The 22,413-nt window shown below is 45.0% G+C and overlaps 2 protein-coding genes across 2 annotated transcripts; both read right to left on the bottom strand.

The window, feature by feature from the left end:
- Window positions 1-3,894: 3,894 nt before the first annotated feature.
- On the bottom strand, window positions 3,895-7,340 carry LOC108931425 (uncharacterized). Its single transcript, XM_018747176.2, has 3 exons — window positions 7,235-7,340; window positions 5,869-5,972; window positions 3,895-5,566 (listed from the first exon to the last, which is right to left on the bottom strand). Exons 1-3 carry the CDS (start codon window positions 7,338-7,340, stop codon window positions 5,123-5,125), a joined length of 654 nt encoding a protein of 217 aa, XP_018602692.1. The 3' UTR covers window positions 3,895-5,122.
- Window positions 7,341-12,948: 5,608 nt separating this feature from the next.
- On the bottom strand, window positions 12,949-17,817 carry LOC108931493 (fibroblast growth factor 6-like). The gene is made up of 3 exons (XM_018747261.2): window positions 17,169-17,817; window positions 16,369-16,472; window positions 12,949-14,054 (listed from the first exon to the last, which is right to left on the bottom strand). The coding sequence occupies exons 1-3, from the start codon at window positions 17,506-17,508 to the stop codon at window positions 13,878-13,880; spliced, it is 621 nt and encodes a 206-aa protein (XP_018602777.1). The 5' UTR covers window positions 17,509-17,817; the 3' UTR covers window positions 12,949-13,877.
- Between the last annotated feature and the right edge of the window lie 4,596 nt (window positions 17,818-22,413).

Genomic DNA, 22,413 nt, shown 5'->3' with positions numbered 1-22,413 from the left:
TGGAGACTGCAGAGGCGGGAACTCGGTAGCAGGAGCAGAGGGAGACAGTCGTAGTAACCCAGCGATGCGACGGTGGCAGTTCTCTCGGTGTCATTGGTGCTCTCTGTTCTTGAATATATTAGCAGGCTTCACTCTGCTGGCGTACCTTTGGAGAGTCTCCGTGGGTCGTGGAACTGCCACCAGCACGCTGCGCACTTTGAAGATGCTCCCTAAGGGACAACTGAAGCGGTTTTCATAAATGGAGTAGATTTTTTTAAGGTGTTTGTCGCCTATCTTTTTCATTTAGGTTACTTATTTTTATAGGGCTGGTTTCCCACTGTAGGTGTTCCAATTGCAGAGACATTGAGGTGTTCTGTTGGGTGGCACGTGACAGCAGCAGCAGACAACATTCCAACTGTAAAACATTCCAAAAAGAAGTGGTAACTAGAGGAAGGAGGTCACGCCATTTCACACATTAGCTTAGAAACTCAGATTGACAGTGAAACGTGCCAACACAGTTGTATTAAGGATACAAACAAGCTTGACAGCTTTTAGTTTTTTTTTTATTTTTTGGTCGAACATAAAACATTTGTTTTACTTGAATTGTATTTCTTGTTCATCGCAAAACCAGTCGGGTGGTTTAAATTAATTGAAAGAGGTTCAAGCAGCGTTTGTTAAATGTTAGTTTTTGCACATGTTCTGAAAGCAATTGATGTTTTCGTTATGGAGAAAAAAATTAAGCTGTTCTGTTGGAGGCCACCTTTCCCAGCGAGCTGCATCGGGCACCGCGTGGCTGCTCTCGTACCCTGTTTGCCTTGTCTCTCTTCTCTGGGCAACATCCAAAAGACCTCCTAGTCCTAGTCTCCCCCCCAAGATGTGCTGCTCGTGATGGTGGTATTGGTGTGGGGTTTGATTTGCCCTCCTGGGACTAGAAGCTCACACCTCACCCAGAGTGCATCGGCTGCACAAGGTGCCTTCTTCACTCATACTGGGCCTGTTCATGAAATTACTGTACCTTTTAAAAAAAATGAGCTGTATAGTGCAGGGCTAAGCATCAGTGTATTATGCCTTTAATAGCAGCTCTTACTAGAAAGAAAGAAAAATACTTGAGTCTCTTGTTTGTAATACACACCTCCATCATCTCATCAAGATGATCCCCCAGTCCGTGCGTTCCTTCACATGTCTGTTTGTTGTCCCGCCAGCCTCTGCAAGCTCAGTTCTTAAATTATGTTCATTTAGGTGCCTCTGAGGTTTGTAAAAGTGGCATGAACAAAAATGTGTGCACAGATTTTTTTTTTTTTCTTTTTTTTTGGTTTCTTTTACTTTTACGGAGGAGGGATTTGGACCTGGAGGTTGGTTGGTGAGATGCTTAAAATGGTGAGATGTTCCAAAGTGAAGACAGCAGAACTGTGTGCTATGACATCATGAAATCTCTGTATTTTGTCTTGTTTTTTTTTTTTTTTTTTTTTTTTTGCGCTGCTAAAGAGCTATGGTTTTGTTTCATTCTTATACACAAATAACATTACTTAGTTGTGATGTGTCACTTGAGTGTGCTGCTATTTTATAAACATTTGTACTATAATATAATTATTTACTGCTTAAAAAAAAAATCAGAATACTGAAGTGTAGATGGTGAAGGAAGAACGTAAAATGAGTATTGGACTGGAAATGCTCTTGTGTGCAGTTTTCTCAGATAGTATGTCACCGTTCTCTGGATTATTGTTTTTCCTTCTCCTTTTCTGGTCACATCCTGCAAACACGGTATTTGTATACCTCAGGTTCACTGGACAAACAAATGGAATTCCTTTCCTTCGTTACCTCACAACTTTGCGGTTTTTTTTTGGGGAGCTGGAACGATTGGAGAGGTAGGGTAGGAAACATGTTAGTTCCACAGTTAGCTGGCTTTCTATCGACGGAGGGGCTCCAACGGACTCAAGACTCCCACTTGGACTTAGACATGATGGAGGACCCCGTTCAAAGTGAAACATTGCTCTAAAAGCAGACATAAAAACTCCTTGGCATCCAGTTGACACCACGAAACAAGCAAACGGTGCTAAATGCGGGGCAACCTTTTCTGCAAAAGCAATATCCTGGGTAATCAACTGTCGATTTTTTTTTTTTTTCTTTTTAATATTCATTTCTCCTTCTGAAGACTATCAACTGCTGATGGAACCGACCGTTGTAGGGTTGGATGTTGGATGGTCTGACTTTCTGTCAGTAGTGTATTTAATGAGTGATTCTTTATACTCTCACTAACGCCATGGATTGCATACGTTGCATGTGTGTTTGAGGATGAGCCTTAAATACTGCATTAAAGGTATGGACACAACAGGTTCTTAGTTCATAGTCCTGGCACAGCCAGTTGAGGTGGCCTTAGTAAGAATGGATGCAGTTCAACCCGGGCAGTGGTGTTGGTTTAATTGGACTGTTCCTTTCCACTCTAAAGTACATCATGTACCTCACATATGTCTGTTGCACAGTCTTTCATGAAATGAGCATCTGCCTTAAAGAGCGCGATGTCAGACCATTTGAGTGCCACTCTCACGGTGTCCGCCGGGTATAAGCACGGTAAGTTGGATGACGGAGTGCTGTATGGCAGAGAGGAGGCAGAGTAACGGAGCCAAGAGATGGTTTCCTAGGGCGAAGACCATGCTGGTGTCACATGGTCAGGGCTATCAGAATCACGTTCTGCCTGGACACTTCACACCGAGGGCAGATCCTAGACCCGCCGATGAACAATCAGATGTCATAAAAATGATCAGCTGCCATCCCTTAGGATGGCGCACAGTTTTTGTAGGTGTTGAGAGCAGCTCTGAGGTCCACTTTGGGTCACGGTGGCCTTCAGCCCTTGTGCCGATGACAGCTGGCGATGCTGCACCCAGCTGGTGGCTCAGAGCCGCTTCCCCAAACATGAATTTGAGCATTTGAAGGTGTAGTAGGTTAGCTGGTCAGTTTCAGAGTTCACGTCGAATTCAATGTTGTCAGTTCTGTCTGTGATCATTGGTTATGTACTGATCTGTTTGAGGAGGATTGCTTTTCGATGATGTGAAGGATTTAGGCATGCTGTACGATCAATAAACTCACAGTGAACGGACCTCTTGTCTTTTTCTTCCCTGTTCAAACATAAGTGGCAAAACATGGAAATATCTGCAACTAAAATACCAATGGGACAAGACTTTGCAATTTACATTTGTTTTATACGCAGTGGTGGTTTCGGGCAGCTTGTTAGTACAGCCTGTAGCACTAGTGCCTCTCACCTCACAAGTATAACATTTTTATTGTTTATATTGGTCTGAGATTTTTAACACTATGCATTATTTGACATTTCTGACAGCATTTTAATTTTGGGCTGCTGCAAAAGTTATATTTATTCGATTATACATAATTTAAATCCAGACACAGTACGGTAATGAGATTTTCTTAAAAAAAATTATATATATATTTTTAAATTAATTCTTATATGTAAAAACGTGAAAGGGCTTAATATGCATGCTTTGTTTTCCAAAACAGAGTTGAAGCCTGGTAGTTTTAAGGCCAAGTAATAGAAAATACCACAGGCTGTTTCTGATTGGTTCACAGACTGACCAATGTTGGCTCAATGCTGCTGTGCTACTCCCCGGTCTGTCCACCAGGGGGGGCTATGGGAGCATCCCCAAACAGTAAATTTTGCCACTGGGATAATTTGAGTGTGCACTTCTGGACTAGGTCAAGGGCCATTCACAGTAAATAATGCAGTAGAGTGATTCTGTCAATGTTAAACCCAGTACTGTACATATGGGTAACATTACAGTGGGCATCTATATCTGTATGAATTGGTGTACAGGAAATGATTCAATATGACCAAACAAAATTCAGAACACACCATATTGGCAATGCCATTTATTTGTAAAAACACAAACATGCATCTTTCCCTTGATATGTATAAGACATACATTACATGTATGTATGTGCAGTAATATAGTGGTTAATGCTGAGCTCTTACAGGGGTTTGAATCCACCCTCCTCATCCTATAGTAAGTCTCTTAATCTAAAAACTGCTCCAGTAAAAATTACACAGCTTTATAATGGGTAAATCGCTGTAAGCATAATCTAAATAAGTAATTGTAAATATATGAATATTTATAACTTACAGTTTTTGGTTTACTTTGGTCTAAGTGAGGTCCACCACCTCTAGGACCAATTTCATCCATTTCTTGCATAGTTTATTGGGTCCTGCTGGTAATCTCATGATAAATATCAAAGGAAAACCTTTCAAAAATTACCACTGATTGATTCTATCGGACACTAATGAAGAAAGTTCACTAAAAAACTTCATTCCAACTAGTAAACTTTAGATACGTGCTGGTATGCTTCCAAAGAACATTTTGCAACCAGAAGCCCAGTGTGACTTTGGGTTTAAATTTTAACTTCAAAGCCGAGTACAGGATGAACAGTTGAGCCACTGCAGCAACTATTTTCAAGCCCAAGTATGTACATGTACAGCATGAGCACTGAATGCGACAAAGGTTTTGAGGGGAAACTGTAGTAGTTGCCCATGTTTTACTGTTATTAAAAAACAAGTCTACTCTAAAGCATTGTGACATGTTCATGTGAAGTCAAAGAAGCCCTGTGCGCTCCATCCACATGACCGCACTTTGACGCATGAACTTGGGGCGCAGGTCCAGGTGGTCAGGGTTCAGTTTGGCTTCTGCAAATAATTTGTTCAAAATCCCCACTGAGTTATAATACTGTTCTAAAGATGTCGATGTGATCCCATGTCCAGCCTTGGCAGCGCACAGGTCTACCGTACCCTCAGACTTTTAAAGTCCTTGAGAGGCCCTTCTGTTGGGCCGTCAATCTTTCTGGTAACTTGAACGGTACAGGACTATTTTCCAGAAATAGGGTCAGCCTATAAACCTCACTTTAATTAGCAATTTTCTGGCATCATTTCACGAGTTGTGGACCTCGGGGGGGGGCAGCTGGTAGCGGAACAGTTAATGCTCATGCCTTCAGTTCCAAAGATCACATGTTCAAATGTCACCTGTTGCGCTGTTGTACCCTTGATCAAGGTACTTACCCCTGTATTGCTCCAGTAAAGGTTACCCAGCTGTATAAATGGGTAAACAACAGCTGACAACATGGTAAGTTGCTTTGGTGATAAGCATCAACTAGAGGAATAAAAAAGTAAACGCTGTTTCACACCAGCTGCTTCGACTCTATCCCTGCTCTTTGGTCTCCTGGTTGCCCACCTTTTTAGTCTTGTCTGGCCAGAAGCCCCTGTGTTCTGGGGACTGCTGGGGTTCATGGGCTTTAAAACCTCCAGGGGGTCGTCATGAATGATCGAAGTGATGCTCTCCCTAGAAATCGACAGGCTCTGCTCCAACAGCTCGGCCCTCTGCGGACTGGCGCTCTGACTCCCCCACTGTCTGCCATCCAGGCTGTGGGGCTCCCTTCGGGGTTCCCTGTGCTCCAGGAGCAAGGCCCTCCTCTGCCTTTGCAGCGGCTGGGCTCTCTCACGGGTCAGCTGCAGGCCACTTCTGTTGGGGCCCAGTATGTTAGACTGTCTTTTCACTCGGGGAAAGAGACAGTCATGCTGCCAGGAAACAGTCTGCAAAAAGACAAAATTTCATCCTGTATAGAGCATTTTCTTTTTTCTCATTGAGATATCAGTATTTATTATTAGCTGTAGTAAGTAAGTACCTTTACCAAGGATACCACAGTCAGAGGTGGGATTCAAGCCTACAACCTTTGGGCCCAAAGAAAGCAGCTCAAACCACTATGCTAGCAGCTGTCCCTGTGAGTGTAGTTACTAGTAGTGTTTCTGTATATTTTGTCATATTTCATACAAGACTTTTATGTCCTGTTCTGTTTTTAACAGCAGTTTCCATGGAGACAATCTGATGGACTTACAGGGGTGCAGACAGTTCCCTTTGTGTCCGTGCTCAAAAAGCGGTTCCCTCTCACATGCAGTGTGGTCACATGATCAGCTCCTCTGGCCTCCACTGGTGTCATACCTGCAGGGGGAGAGGGGAGCTGCTGTTATCATCATCATCATCATCATCCTCCTCCTCCTCCTCACTGGCACTTTCATCAGAAGCCTCAATTAGCTTCTCCAGCCAATGGCAGTTTTTACTTTAAATTTGTAACATTCCATATTTATCTGACAGGTAGAGATGGTTTGAACTGTAACTGCAATGTTCTGTTGACCTCAGTCTGACCTGTGTGGACAGCTGTGTTATTACACCTTGCTTGTATTTTCAACCAACCGACCAACGTCAACAACCGCTTGTCCCGAGCGGGGTCGCGGCGTGCCGGAGCCTATCCTGGGGGCACGGGACAACACTGCGGCTGGGACACCAGTCTGTCGCAGGGCACCCCAAGCAGGACTCGAGCCCTGGACCCACCACAGGGCACCGGTCAAACCCACTGCATCACCACACACCCCTTGTATTTTAATTTCAACTTAATTTTAACGAAGGTGTTATTCTCTTCCCCAGAGAATGAACCCCACGGCTTTTGCTTCTGAAACACCGTAAAAACATTCGCTGTATTTATCAACTGTCGGGTTCATTTCCTATATATGTTGTACCTATATTTACTAAAACCCACCTGTCCAGATGAATGCTGCCTCTAGCAAGCAGTGTGAACCCTCAATCAGAATCACAGCAATTGTTTTGTAGTACAGCAAAGCAGAGTACATTTACATTTATTCACTTAGCAGACAGACACTTTTCTCCAAAGCAACTTCCAATGAACTCTCTGTAGTGTTATCAGCCCACACACCTTATTCACCAAGGTGATGTACACTGCTAGATACCCTGCTTACACTGGGTCCCTCATCCATACATTAGTGGAACACACACTCTCTGTGTCACTCACACACTATAGAGGAATCTGAACAGCTTGTCTTTGGACTGTGGGAGGAAACCAGAGCACCCAGAGGAAACCCACGCAGAGAACATGCAAACTCCACACAGACTGACCGGGATCGAACCCACGTTCTCTCGCATCAGGCGCTGTGAGGCAGGAGCGCTACTCACTGTGGCACCATGCCGCCAGAGTAGAGTGGAGCAGAGCACTACTAGTATGAGGTACAATACAGTATATTATAAGTATGTAGTATATCTGAGGATGAGGCACATGATTGATTCTACTGAGCGCACATTTATTTGCGAAACAATCAGTACAGCTCTATCATCTATGAGGTACTACAGTACAATAGAGTACAGCACAGTAACAGTACAGTAATTTGGACCTGCTCAGGTAAAAGACTCACTGTAAGCCGGATTCCTCGCGCCCATCTCCCAGATGAAGTCGCCTCTGCGCGAGAGCGTCTGCACGTGAGTGCCGAACGTTCCTGGGGGACGCGGCGGCGCGCTCATCGAGCGAAGCGTCGGCAGCGCGGTGGCGCAGAGCGCGAGGAGGAGGGCGCGACAGTGCGGCGGCGGCGGCGGGGCCGACATGCTGTTTTCACCGCCGGCGGAGGTTGATGTTCAGGGTCCTGCTGGAGCTCTCGGCGACGGCGGACATCGCTATTTAAAAGGGGCCCTCCTTGGCCCCATCCCGACCACCTGAGTGGCGGGTCAGTGAGGTCACCGAGGCTTTTCAGGCCGTCTGTTTACGTCACGGGAGACGACTCGCCCGCGGTGACGTCACAGGCGCTCTTTCCCAACCCGGCGCTGGCAGCGCTTCACACAACAGACGGACCGCCGAATAGCGGCGCTAATAAACTCGTGTTGTACAACAAGGGCGTTGTGCACGACGTTGAAACAATAAATTGTGAGACTATAGAACTATTTTCAAAAGATACAAACGCACATTTCCTCGGTTTAACAAAAACTTACCTACCGATTGAATAACGAATTTAAGCTTCTGGAAAACTGGAATGAGATGACTTAAATCGGAACTACAATTATTTTTATTTGACGTGAGGTACTGGTGGGTCTGGGGTTCGATTGCTGTTTGGGGTGCCTTGTGACGGACTGGCGTCCCGTCCTGGGTGTGTTTCCTCCCCCTCCAGCCCTGTATTGCCGGGTTAGGCTCCAGCTCGTGTGTGATACATGTATGCGTTTTGCTTTAATTTACATTTATTCATGATTTAGCTGACGCTTTTCTCCAAAGCGACTTACACACTGTAACTTAAGGTCATAATTATTACGTGCTTACAATCATTTACCCATTCATACAGCTGGGTGATTCTTACTAGAGCAATTTAGGGTAAGTACCTTGCTCAAGGGTTACTACAGCCAGAGGTGGGGATCGAAACTGTGACCTTTGGGTCTAAAGGCAGTAGCTTTAACCACTACGCGTAGTCTACGGGGGTCTGCGCTACCAGCTGTCCCGTAATTTGGTTATGAATGGCACCTTAATTAGTAAAGTTATTTAAAAAACTGAAAATGCAAATATAAAAATGTTAAAAAGACATTAAATTCATATTTGAGAAAATATGTGTAAAGCTTCTGTATGATTAAAATGTGTTGTATCTGCTTTTGTATCAGAAAGCAAATGCGCATAAACAAGGTTGCAATGTTGCACTTCCGAAGTTTGGCCAGATGAGGGCGCCAGAACTTCAGTTATATTTAATGGTGTATATTTTTAAATCTTTTAAAAAATATAAGACGCATACTGTAAGTATGTGTCGGCTGTCCGCTTGCATGACGTTGTACTTTGTTTAACAGATACGTCGCTCCATAATTGCGCCCATTTCTTGATATGAAACACTTTAATCCCACATCTAGCAGTGTAAGTCACCACAGTGAATAAGGTGTGTGGGCTGATAACACTACAGAGTTCATTGGAAGTTGCTTTTGAGAAAAGTGTCTGCTAAATAAATAAATGTAAATATATAAATGCACAACTCGGATCAAATATGACCCGTCTACCCGTTACAGTCACTGGATATACAACTTTTATTTTGACAGTCTACTGCCAAGACTTCTGTTTAATTTGAATAAAAACCTGAACTGTGCGAAGTTCCGTCGCAAACCTGTATGACGTCATTTTTGGCGGTCTTATTGCAGTCTGTTGAAGAAAGTGCTGGACACTGATAAGGTTTTTAGAAGCCCTGTGAAGCTTCATGACTGAAGCGGGTCATAAACGCTGATAAGAGTCGCCTGAATCCGTCCCACTCAGTCAAACAAACAGCTGGTTACCATGGAGACGGACAGAGAGAGCACGGGAAGTGGGTGCGGACTCTCTGAATACGGTTTCCCTTTACTTATGGGCTGGGGGAAAGTCCAATGGCATGCGATAAACTGACAAAACCATATTTAATGCTTGCTCTAATGCATGACTTCAATTTCAGTGGCTGAAAATGTAATTTCAGTTATTTATGTGATCATTTTAAAACTTGCTGAAAAGCCATGCACCATCATTAAGCACTAATTTTTTTTTCCACAGTTGTTCATTTTGGGGACCCCAGTATCCCTTCTTTTACTATAATTAGCATCTATCTATCTGTCTATCTATCTAGTCCGTCTGTCTTGTTTCCATCCTTCAAGTGGTGTGATTTGCTCAACTTTTTCTTTTGTTAAAAGTGAATTTCATTCTGGACAGCTGTGTCAGTAACACTTTGAACTCTCAGTGCTGCCCATATTAACTCAATAATTAATAAAGGTTAATTAATTTATTCATTCTTTCATTGATATGGCATCTAGGCCACTGGGTATTAGTAGCAAGTTATAGATGTAATCTTATTTTTGGCTACTATTTAAATGGAATGTGGCTCAAAGGAATATAAATAAATCTGCAACAACCCATAAAAAACAAACTTTTATTGTAATTTTATGAATACAGTAGACTGCTGTGCACAGCACATACGTACAAAAATAAAAGGAAAACCATTTTATATATATTAGTATTCTTACTATCATCATCAATTTTTCAGAAACAAATGATCGGAGAAGTCTGTTGCCTCCTACTCATTTTACAATCAATCATCATAACAAATCGGAACTAAGGCAGAAGGTGAGGTATATGTCAACGAAGAGAGGGGGAATCTGAAGAAGCACACTCCCCTCAGTGCAGGAATACGAAACTGAGAGCAGACGTTGGGGCACAGAGAGGCGCGGTGGCCCTTAGCTTTCCCGCACCACGAAGCACACCAGAGCCACGCCAAAGCCGGAGAAAGTTCCACATTGCCAGGATCAGGGCCTTGAGTCCATCCTGTGTCCAGAGTGTTTTTTTTTTTTTTTTCGATTTAAATTAAGTGTCAATTTGAGTGTCCTCAGGCTTTTACATGAGCAAAGGCATGCCCCTTGGAATTAGGAGCCTAATGGGAACACACACACACACACACACACACACACACACAGACACGACATTGTCAGTTCACACATCCCTTTTGCAGTGAGAAGCGGCCTGTCGCCCATGTGTACTGGCAATAACATTTGAAACGATTACATATGCAAAATAAATAAATAAATACAAGTAATAATAAATTCACAAATAAACAAATTCCCTTCGCTGCTGTGAGCATTCATTTGTTCGTCCCCGACGTTTTGCCACAGCGCAGTGCAGAAACAAAAGGATCTGAAAGGAAAAATTAAAAGTCTTCCCCGATTTAATGTGCTGTCCGATCAGCCGAGCGTCACCAAACATCACGAACTCCAGGAGCATCTCCATTACCCCACAACAGACCTTTTTACAGAGCTCGCAGATACAGTGCTGCTTGAAAGTATGTTAAATCGATAGGGATGGTCAATGTTCTTGTAAAAAATATGAACATGCACTTACAGAATCAAAACATTAAATGTTAATATAAATGTATCAAATGACTAAATGATTTACGCAAGTGATTCTACTTACCTACTTGGTTTAACCAATGCAACTTGGGCTTCACTTAGTTTTGCACCTGGTCTGCTTCTGTGTTTCTACTACACACACGATTTACTCTAAAGAAACATGGAATTGGTCATTAGAAACCTATTATGTCACATAAGAAAGACTGATTCTCATTAAATGACCATTTTGTGGTAAAACCAGGGACACGGGGGTTTCGCATACTTTCAAGCAGCGATTTATGTACAGGAGTGAACCCTTGGCTTATAGCGGGCGCTGCAATCAGTGCATCTGACAACCAGACGTGGAGCAGCTTCCTGCATCCCTCCCTCTCTCTCCGAAAAATCTTTGTCAAGTAACAGAACACGTACAGAGCTACTCTTGGGCTCTCAAAGCAAAACCGTGAAGAACACAGAACCGCACGTTTCCACATTTCCAGTTACTGTTCTAAAGAACCTCTTGGCTAAACGGATCCAGCATCTTTTACAGGTCTGGATTCTGAGAATTAAATGCTGCATCAAGTTCATTCATCTGAACAGGTCTATGAATGTCATAACCTGTCATAGAGTATTTCTCCACGTTCCTTCGACCTCCAGCACGCATGTTTGCCCTCAAGGGTCTTCTCATGGAAGACAGAAAACAGCAAAGGTGCTCACCTGTCTTTCCAAAGCCTATCCTCACTGCGACGGTGCAAAGCAAGTTTGCCCACCAGGTTTCTTCTTTTTCACACGTGTTTGCCACTCAAGGCCCTCAACTTCACTGATGTGGTTTCCCATGCAGCCGTGTGGCTCGGTAACGCGCTGCGTTAAAGGCCCCACAGTTGTTCCAGCACTCAGCTCACAGATTCTTCCATCTGCTTACTTTACACCTGGCTCCTTTATGACTCTTCTGCTACGCAGATCAGGTAAAGTGATTAAGGGCACAATCACCCCCCATGGCCTCCCTCGGACCCCGGTCAATCCAGGTGCTTAAACGTTCGTTTACCTGCTGAGTTTTGTGAATACCAGATGAGGTGAAAATGGGGAGAGGGTGGAAGGTGGAGGTTCTCCACTTTTGGGGGGTGTTTCTTAGCACGTCAGACATCGGTGTTTTGCGCCCCTATACAGATGATCAGTGTGGCTGGGGGAGGGGAGACTGTAAATAGCAGAGAAGGACAAAGCAAAGTGATGTCTGAGTGGCAGTATACCCAGGTGTGGACGAAGCCAAGCGCACGAAGGTTGCAGTAGGAAGCAGGACAGGCAAGGAGCGCCGCTGTGATTCGACCCGCTTCCCGCCCCGTTCGCTGCATCGGATCAGCAGGCGCCCCCTCATAGACACACGAAGAGGCACACGAGGGTCAGACAAAGCAGCCAAAAGCAGCTGTTTCAAAGCACAGTGAAGCCAGCGTGTCTATCGCCACCGGACCTGAATCAGAACCTGGTACTCGTACACCCGGGAACTGAACAGCACGACTTTCCCATTGTTTGGAGCTGAAGATAAACTCACAGACACAGTGACCACTGGTCATATTGCTTGAACCTGGCAAAAGGGACCAAGCACCAAAAACACAACGCAAGGCCCAAAACAGTGAAATAAATTCAGCATTTGAGACTCCAGCAATCTGTGCAAACCATGTATGTACATTATTTCAGTGCTATTAATAAATGAATGACAACAACTATGCAGGTACGGGGGGGGTAGGGCTGCAGAGGCTCAGCTGCAACTAGGGGTTAGGGGCCGGGATCGAGCAGCATACGGCCGTGACCTTGGACTAAAAATACATGGGAAACAGAAGGAAAATTCGGAATCTCGGTCTTTGGTGACCACAGGTTCCAGCTGACAAACATGATTTGAAGCAGCCCCCCCTTGCCCCGGCACACTCCAGATGCTTCCAGCGAGTCCGACACACTAGATGGTCACTCCTCCTCCCGTGGCTCTTCTCAGAATTAAAACAAGCGAGTTCCAGAAAAGATTCCTTTTTGGGACATATAGGGATTGAACATCACCTCTTGAAATAAATGACAAGCATCTCTGATGCCACATCTCAGTTGCCTGTAGACTCCTCAGATGATCATCCCATTAGCTCACCTTCACACCTACTACTGCGAATAAAGAGCGGTTAAGGACAGTCAGGGAGTCACAACCATAAATACGTTGGGCTGCTCAGATAAAGCACCCTTGTTTAGATAAGTAAAGATAACCGTTTACCTTGCGTTTACATTGTGCCTCGAGCGCTGTAGAATAAGTTGGAGAGCTTATAAACTGTGCAGAGCAGTATCTAGTTTGGAGGTAAAGGTGCAGCTTCCCAGAGGAAGCGCAGGGACCTCCGTGTCCTACTGACCATCGGTCAGTGCTCGGGATCTTACAACAAATTAGTGCGGTAAATGCAGAATTCCTACCACCTGACTCTGAGATGAGAAGCTAGAACAGCCAAGGTGATCAGCTGGTCCTACCATCAGCAGCTACTTTCGCATCGCTCTGAAAAGTGGAGTGGAGCCTCCTCGCGTTTCAGCCCTATTTCTGACTTTGGGGGTGGTGGTGGTGGTGGGGGGTACTGGGGGTGCGTTTGTTACCGTAAAGGGAGCCACAAGTCTAAGGCACCGTCTCATCACGTGACAAGGGGAGCGCATTCGAAAGCTCTCATTCAGCGGGGAAAACGCTGATGGGGGAAGGAGGAGTCCAGGCTTAGGGGGAGGAGGTTACGGAAGGGGGGTATTGGGGTCGGGGGGTGGACATTCTACTGAGCGTAATGTCATGCATCCATTCAGCAGGTGGCCACTTGAGGTAATAAAAAGTATCACTTTCCCCGTTAAAAGCTAAGGATGTTAGCCATAGCAGTGAGAGGGCGAAGTCTTTACCGTTTATGGCAAAGCACCCATACGAAGAGGAGAGGCCACAAGTCTCTCGCACGTTATATGATGATAACGGAAATCATAAGCAGCAAAGTGTGGCGTACACATAAGTCCTAATACAAAGTCAACTACCCAAATATACATATATATAAAGACAGAATAAATACCATTAGTTATAGTGTTGTTTTTCAGTCAGTATCTATTTGTGTTTCTATGCATGTGCGCATATATATCGACATATATATATATGGGCACAGGCTGGCAAAAACGTCCACATGTGCAAATTGGTGAGTTACAGCGCGTGTCGGCTCATAGTCGCGGGAGGAAGTGTGTGACCGTCATGGCGGTGGTGGCCTTGTTGCCTCTCTTCACGCGACCGTGCTTGCTGAGGGCGATGTAGAAGCCCTTGTAGACGGAAGACTCGTAGGCGTTGTAGTTGTTCGGGAGCAGGGTCTCCTTGAACTTGCACTCGTCCTGAAAGACTGCCTGGAAATAGCCAAAGGAGAGCGGCGTCAGTGCACATCAAGGCCTGGCCTGAAGAAACAGTACAACCCTAGGAGCACTGTGGATGCTGGACACACACACACACACACACACACACACACACACAGAAATGTATATGCAAATGAGATTTGTTTCGACTCCCCAAACATCTGCTTCTTTCATATGCTGCTTTGCATGTCAGGGTATCCCTTCACTATAGGCAAATATATATCTATATAGAGGAAAAATATAAATGCATTTATTTATATTTATACATTATAAATGTACATTATATATACTGCATTTGTGTATAAACATGTAAAAAAGAGAGAGAAAAACTGCCCAGCTTCATAAATGGGTAAATAACTGCAGGTAGCCAAACGCTGTATGTCATTTTGCAAAAAAAAAGCTAAAACAATAAATGTAAATGTGAATATTGGAAACAAGCCTTGACATCTTTACTCATCACCTCTAGAAACACAATGTGGGTCGAAGACTGAAACTTGGAATAGAACAATATGGAGAACTTTTAGAATTATTTCTATGAGTGCCCCAGCAGCAGGGGGTGTGGCGGTGCAGTGGGTTTGGCTAGGGCCTGCCATAGGGTGGGTCTGGGGTTCAAGTCCTGCTTGAGGTGCCTTGTGGCAGACGGGGTATCCCATCCTGGGTGTGTCCCCTCCCCCTCCAGCCTTGAGCCCTGTGTTGCTGGGTTAGGCTCCAGTTTGCTGCGACCCCGCCGGATGCAGGTGAGCGTGAGAGTTCCCCAACATCCTGCCCTGAATGTATCCAGCCTTGTGCCCTGGGATTTCAGGATAGATGCCTGACTACTGTGACCCTGAACTAGACCAGCAGTTATTGATCATGGATGTATATACAGTATTAGCTCCATGACTAATGAACTATCAGAATCGCTAGGATTGAAATTTATACCGCCACAGTCCTGGAGAACAGTGCAGGTGTTACCGCTTACCTGTTCAGGTAAGGCCGACTCCCAAACGCTGTGTAAATGGTTTGGACGTACAGTAGGCCACCCCTAAAATCTGTCCTGCAGCATATGTGGAAGTGACTGAAATACCGAAGTGCTGCTGACGGGCCGATAACGCAGGCGCTGCGCTTTCTGACAGGCGGAATTAAAGTGTCACACACTCTTCTCCTCGGGCACTTTATCTTACAGAGAGCATATTTCAGCTCTCAGAAGACCCCCACTGCTGCTCTGCCAGCCTGGGTCCACAGCACACACATATCCCCTCTAGACCCAAACCTGCGGGACAACAGTGCCAAAGAGGGTGAGAACCTGAGCCGCTCTGTCATCACCACCGAATGTTTGTGTCCTCCACACAAGAGCCTCTCCACTTGAGAGTCAAAGCCTTGTCAGCAGAGCTGCCCCTGGGGGCTGCGGTGGCAGATTCCGCAGTGGGAGCACAGATGCTCGCATACAGGACCCACATGTCCCCCAGCACCACCCCCCAGAGAGGAGCGGGAAAGTTACCGCAAAGGCTGGGCAAACGGCGCACAGCGCAGCCAAGCATCCGAAAGGTCTAAAACAAGTGAGCCTCCCATTACAGGATATAACGAAAGGTGTGAAAGGTAAACAGGGAACTGCAAATCTGTAACAACGACCCATCTTTTAATATCTCCGTGTGCTGTTGTGCATCCAGGGGGACACAATTCAAAAATGTGAAAAAAGGTTCTCATTTCAAACATCAAGGTTTTTAAACAGAGGTATTCTTATAATGGTCCACAATGTATGGTTAGAAATGTATTTACGGTTAATTTCCTATTGATCTTTAATACAGGAGTATGCAGAATGGGTGGATGTTATATTCATATTTTCTTTGGTTTGGTCCCACGCCCAGAATGAAGAGGTTGAGCGCGATCCTGCGGCAAACGAGCTGGATGAGGCGTCAAAACTGAGAAACGGGTTCACTTCTCTAACGTCAAACGTACCTTTAATTACATCATTAATAACTGAGCGGCCTGCTTCTCACCTGCGGTAAATTCCCTCATCTTTTATCCACGGATTGAATTTTATTATTCACTGAGGAATGAATGATAAATGCCGTTGTTGGAGCAAGTATTTGTGCGAACCTAACGATGTAAGTCACCTTGGGACAAAGGCGGCAGCTAATAATAATAATAATAATAATAATCGTCATTATTATCGTCGTCGTCATCGTCATCATCAAATTATTTGACACCTACGTCCCCAAACGCTTATTATTCATCGCACCTCACAGGAGGAGAAACAAACGTGAGCACCAATGAAAGGACTTCACTCACACCGGACAGCGGAGGAGAATAAAGTGTTCATACCTACCGTTCCGTACAGCCGTCCTCTGCCGTTCATTGCGACAAACAGGCCACTGTTCAGCCCGTACAAACTGACAACCCCCCGCTCCACCGTGGAGATTTCTATTAGACCTGATGAGACACAGCAAATAATAATAATAATAATAATAATAATAATAATAATAATAATCAAAGTCCGCATGCAGGGAGGCCGATCGGATGCAGTAAGAGAGACAGAGGTGCAGTGGTGCATCATGCGGGAGACAAAAGCCTGGGGGCTGTAACCTTGTCGGCTGCCCTTCTCTGGATGCACTGCCTTTGTTCTGAACCAAGCACACACTATATATATATATATATATATATACACATATACACATACTCATATACATATTTATATCTGTATATGTATTTCATATGTATATTTATATAGCATATATATGTATATATATTCCTGTTATTTCGAAGAATACCTCCAACAATTGCAGTATGCCCCTCATCGCCACCCATTCCTGGGACGCACCAGCAGCCGGTGTAAAAATAAGTTGGCATCTAAATTCGTCCCAGCATTCGTGTCATGTTTGAGGCTGGGGAGACATTCATCACTGATGGATGCTGGTTTTTTAATAGATGTGTCTTTGCTTTAAGAGTCCCCCAGCGCTACCCATGAAGTCGCGTGCAAAATAATGAAGGATACAGATGCTGCTCAGATCTTACATGATGTGCGCTCCACTGCCCCGCATTTCTGCCTCTATTATTATTATTATTATTATTATTATTATTATTGTTGTTGTTGTTGTTGTTGTTGTTGTTGTTTAGGATTCAACTCACTGTACTGGCTCTCCTCGTGAACACCGCCTATCGCGCCGTCCGGCAGGACCTGGAGGTGGAACCCGATGCCCACGTTGCAGTAGAGCCTCCGCACCCTCTTGATGCCCAGCAGATAGTCAGTCTCCCAGCTGAGCTCCGATCGGTCCCCGGAGAGCCCGAGCACAGAGCGGGAGAAGAGCCTCTCCCACGCGTCCTCCAGCGCGCTCGCGTTAGTCCTGCTCGGGATCGGATGTGATGACACCACCCCCACGAGGAACCCGCAGAGAAGGACCGCGGTGGACGTCCATCGCGCGCTGCCCTCGCGGGACATACTGGTGCGGAGTCTGTGCGCAATGGCCATGCGGTGCGCCTCCGGGACACGTGGTCCGAATCGATGGCCCTAAAAATACCCCTCTTCTTGTTTTTCGTTCTTCGGCATGGTGGTGGAGGCAGGAGCTTATTTTTGGAAGCCGGATGAGGGGCTCGGGCATCAGACGAGGAGAAGGGCGCGAGAGAGCGGCGCGTGAGGCGGCGGCGGCGGCTCTGATGATGATCATGGTTTGCGCGTGCGGCTCCGCGCGCCTCTCTCGGTGGGCACGGTGAGCTCAGAGAGCTCAACTCGCCGAATAAAAAAATCCGAATCTATCTCACCTTGCCAGCCGCGCGCATCTCCGTGACATCACGCTGACTTCATCGCTCTTGACCCGCAAGACTCGCCGAGGGGGGGTGAGAGAGAGAGAGAGAGAGAGAGAGAGAGAGAGGAGCGCGTTACGAGCACAAAGGGGGTCTGCAGAGACTCGGGGCTGCGGGGTCGACCCGACCGGGACTCCGGTCCACACACTGGATGAGGACAGGGATTCCCTCACTGGGCGGCATCGCACGATTGTGGGGCGTTATGGACACTTTGGCAGAGTCCAAATCGGGCCCGTGGTCATATGCCCGGAGAGAGTGCGGGGGGGATGGGGGGGAGGATGGGGGGTGTGCTTCCCTATTTAGAAGGAAGGTGTAAGCACTGCAACAGTCACAGCAGGGCAATGGCAGTTGCGTAGGTCGCGTCTCGAGCTGCCCAAATCGGGACCATCACACTGCGCGACGGGACGAAAACCGTACAAGAGGCCATGCACGTGCTTGTCATTGTGCGGGAGGTGGACGTGCGTGCGCGCGAGGCCACATCAGAGTACTGCACCGTTCATAACCCTCAGCGAAAGGACAGTCGTTTGGGATGCGACCTTTAAGCCAACAGACGCAAGCTCCGAAATGTGTCGGCTCGCAGCACGCGCCGTCACGCGTGTGTCCGCCCCCTCCCCCCCCGCCCCGCGTTGTCACGAGGAGTGAGGGAGCCGGGCGATCGCAGCGGCGGCTCCGAACAGCGGCGCTGTTTTCCAATGAAAAGCTCGTGCGCTGAAGATGATCCGCAACTCGGCACTGCTGAGGCATCGCCATCATATGGACCGATTCTTCCATTGCGAAGCCGCCCTGCACCTGACACACGCCTCCTGCTGTTTTTCAGCACAATTTCTGCCCGAGGTGTTGCCGTTTAAACTACTTCACTCCCCTTTCCAGAACATAATTTAAAGTAATGCGAGAAAAGAAAGAGTGGTGCAGAGGGTAGCGCTGGTGCCTCAAAGTTCCCAACCTATGCGTCCAAATCAGCTCTCACAATATACATGTGGCCTTCCTCCCATGGCCAAAAGACATGTGTCTGTTGGACTGGTGACCAGGCTTTGGTGCACTGGAACTGGCTAAGCGTTTTTAATAATGGATGGATGTACAGTGAGAAAGAAAGCAGACACTCTCAGTTTTATTTTACATATTCTGAAATAACTAAAGGTCTTTAGGTAACATCATGCCATGCACTCGAAACACTGAGCTTGATCCTTCTGCTCTAGGGCCCTTGAGAAAAGTATTTACTCTGAATTGTATCATTAGAAAATACCTTGCTCTGTGAACAGGTGCATCTATTACAGATGCAGACTGGAGACAGGAGGTGAGGGAATGGACCCAGTTGCAGGTTGGTTTTATTTTCTAACAAGTTTGTTGGGCAGGACAAATAGCGATAGTCAGTGACAGGCGAAGGTCTTCAAAGTGCAGACGTCAATGTACAGGAGAGACTAAACTCAGTGGTCAAGAGAGCACGTGAGGATCAGGAACCAGGAGTCTGAGAACGAAGCAGGAACGCAGGTCAAGGAGAAACCGCTGAGACCGCAAATCTGCACAAGGAGGCGTTTGCAAGAATCTGCAGCGTTGTGCAGTCATGGAGCTCCCTTTATACCTGGTCTTGTCAATGAGCCACAGGTGTTGCCACTCTGCTTATTCCCGGGGGTGTGACAGCATCAGTGTACGTAGTTTAGCTCTGTAAGCTGTTTTGGAGAAAAGTTACCTGCTGAATGGATTAATAACAGTATTAAATTGACTATACTTCCACTGTCCCTCAGAGCTGCTGAATCCCTTTCAGTAGCCAAGAAGGCTCAAAACTCATCCCTTACACAAACATTTCCCTCCTAAGCTCCTGATACCTACATAAATCCATCCTTCACCGCCTGTTAATTTTAATCTACCCATTTCCCTTTTTGCATTAAATTTCCATAGCTGCTTGAATATGTGAATTACGAAAATGATAGTATCAAACGAACACACTGTGTGTAAGTAAAACCTCTAAAACCTCAGCTGCAGGACATGCTTTCCTTTAAGTTTTACATTACTTTTAAGAAAAGCAGCTGCCATATGCATAAATCTGAAGGTAGGTATACAATAACCATTGCATAGTGTTCCAGGTCCTAATAGAAGATAAATCTCACTTAAAACATGTTCACTGATCATTTATTCACTAACTTATTGATATATATTAGAGCCAAGTTCTACAAATGAAAGAGACATAATTATTCTTTTCTTCCTAAAATCCCGGAACATCTAGGTTAAACAAGTTCTTTACATTCGTCATCCAGAATAGTCTCCTCAGTGAATATTAGTCTAAATTCAATACTGTTTATTGTGTAAAGACTAGCACTCGTGTAGTTATGAAGTTTGCCAGATTGATATAACCTTCTCCCTCTTTTTGGTCATCATTTTTTGTGACTGCTCTGCAGCATCTGACATGGTCAACAGTGAGATGTTACTTTGCTTGCTAGAAGAGTTTGGAATAAAAGAATTTTCATGCAAACAGTTTCATTCTTACTTAAACATCTTATCAGGTGGTTTGGCATGGATCCGTGTCTGCACTACATTCCCTCAGCTGGTGTTCCACAGGGCTCAGTGCCAGGCCCTTACCCTTCTCCATCTGTAGTGCTTCTCCTTACTCTGTCATTACCTTTGACAGCTTCTCCTGTCACTGCTATGCAAAGGATACTCAGCTCTTCCGTTCCTTTACTCCAAACTGTCACAGATATATCCTAACACATTGCAGGATGCCTCTCTGACACATCCATCTGGATGACTGATAACCATCTACAGCTCACCGTTTTCAAGACTGAGATCCTCAGCGTCACTGCTGGTTGAGCCACCTGTCACAAACTATCATACTGGACAACTTGTACATCTCATGAACTTCACTATCAGTCTAGAGCTTCAGAGTAACAGCTGAGCAAAGTCTCTGCTTTTCCAAACACAGAGCCATTACTTGATTTTGCAGATACCTTCTCTGCAACATATGTGAAATACTTTTGTTTCTCACACCACAGACTACCCAGTTAATTCAACTTGCTTCCAGTGTTCAGAGCGCATGCTCGGTGTTCCTTGTCGATGATCAATAACAAGACGACAAATGTTGCATGCGCCTACGGGATTAATCGACCAACACTTGGAACTGAGTATGAGTTGGAGAAGACAGTATTTTCATTTTCAATAACATAACATTTTATTAATTTAAATGTAGCTTAACTCAAAGGCTGCAATTAATTAAAATGATAATAAAGTTGGGCAGCATATTGTGTATTATAACTACGTCAATGACTTTTAGAAGACCTAGGCTGTGAATAAACTGAGGTATGTCTCTGTTATTATGCTTCTTTCATTGTATAGATACAAAGTAAACTGAAAGTTGCTGTCACTCCTGGTGCCCCTGGCGCGCCCGACGACTGCGCGTCTAGCAGCCGCATGTTTGACGACTACCTCGACCCCCCCGCTGACGAGCCCGGGGATGCAGTATAAAAGCACCCACTCCTACACACCTAGCCGCGGAACCTCCAACTGAGAGACATTCTCCTCACCTATCTCTTCTGAGGCTAACTGTTCTGCTCTTCTCTGGGTGCAACCCCGTGTGATACAAATAAAGTGAGTTAGCATCAGCACTTGAGTCTTCTCTCCTGATCCCCCGCACACAGCGTGACAGCGGTCAGATGTTGAGGAACACTGAACATGCTTGTGGGATGAAACAGGTGCCACTGAATAGAAGGTTGTTGAGATGACAAATTTTTTTTAATGTTTAGATAATAAAAGTCCTGCTTCTCACAGACATCTTTTATAGATTTAGTATATTTATTTCCATATAAAAGGTTTAAAATTTCATAATCACGAATAATACGTCAAACATCACCCGTACTGTATGCCATGTTTTTTCTTACAGAGAACAAAGAAGTTTTACAAAATTTTAACACAGCAAGTATACACACACACACACACATTTTCAGAACCGCTTGTCCCATACGGGGTCGCGGGGAACCGGAGCCTACCCGGCAAGTATATTTCCACATTTTTAAAAATGTAGTCATTTATAGATAGTAGATTAAAAATGAGAAGACCACTGATTTTGGAATTTTTCAACTCAACATATATTAACAAAACAGTTATAAAACAATCTTCTAAAATGTACTCCTGATAACTCTACAGATTCGTGTGAAAGAAATGAACCAAATACAAAGAGTAAAACATTTTTTTTAAGTTATTGTATAGAAATAAATACATCACAGAATACCATAAATATGAGAAATCTCCAAGTAGTAAAGTGAAGAACTTACAAATGATATATGTTGAAACAGGTTTAAATTCAAAGGACCTAATGTCCTATAAAGCAGACTAATGCCACCCTATCTTTTCAATTGTAGTAAAACTCTGCTGTAACCTTAAATATAAGGCAAAATATGCCAAAAATAGCTCACAGTGGCTCAAATGTTACAGCACATAAACACAACATTTAACATACTTGTAGCAAGTCTAATAGAATTGCAGGTATGTTTTTCTTCCCTTTTTTCCTGGGTTTGCATTAGCAGAGGCCTGTACATACACCAATATTTAGCTATTATTTCACCACCGTAACAACCTGTCAGTGTTA

This window comes from Scleropages formosus, chromosome 2 (assembly GCF_900964775.1).
Source record: "Scleropages formosus chromosome 2, fSclFor1.1, whole genome shotgun sequence".
Lineage (NCBI taxonomy): Eukaryota > Metazoa > Chordata > Actinopteri > Osteoglossiformes > Osteoglossidae > Scleropages > Scleropages formosus.
The sequence above is the reverse complement of the archived record's forward strand: the minus strand, read 5'-3'. Positions and strand labels throughout refer to the sequence as shown.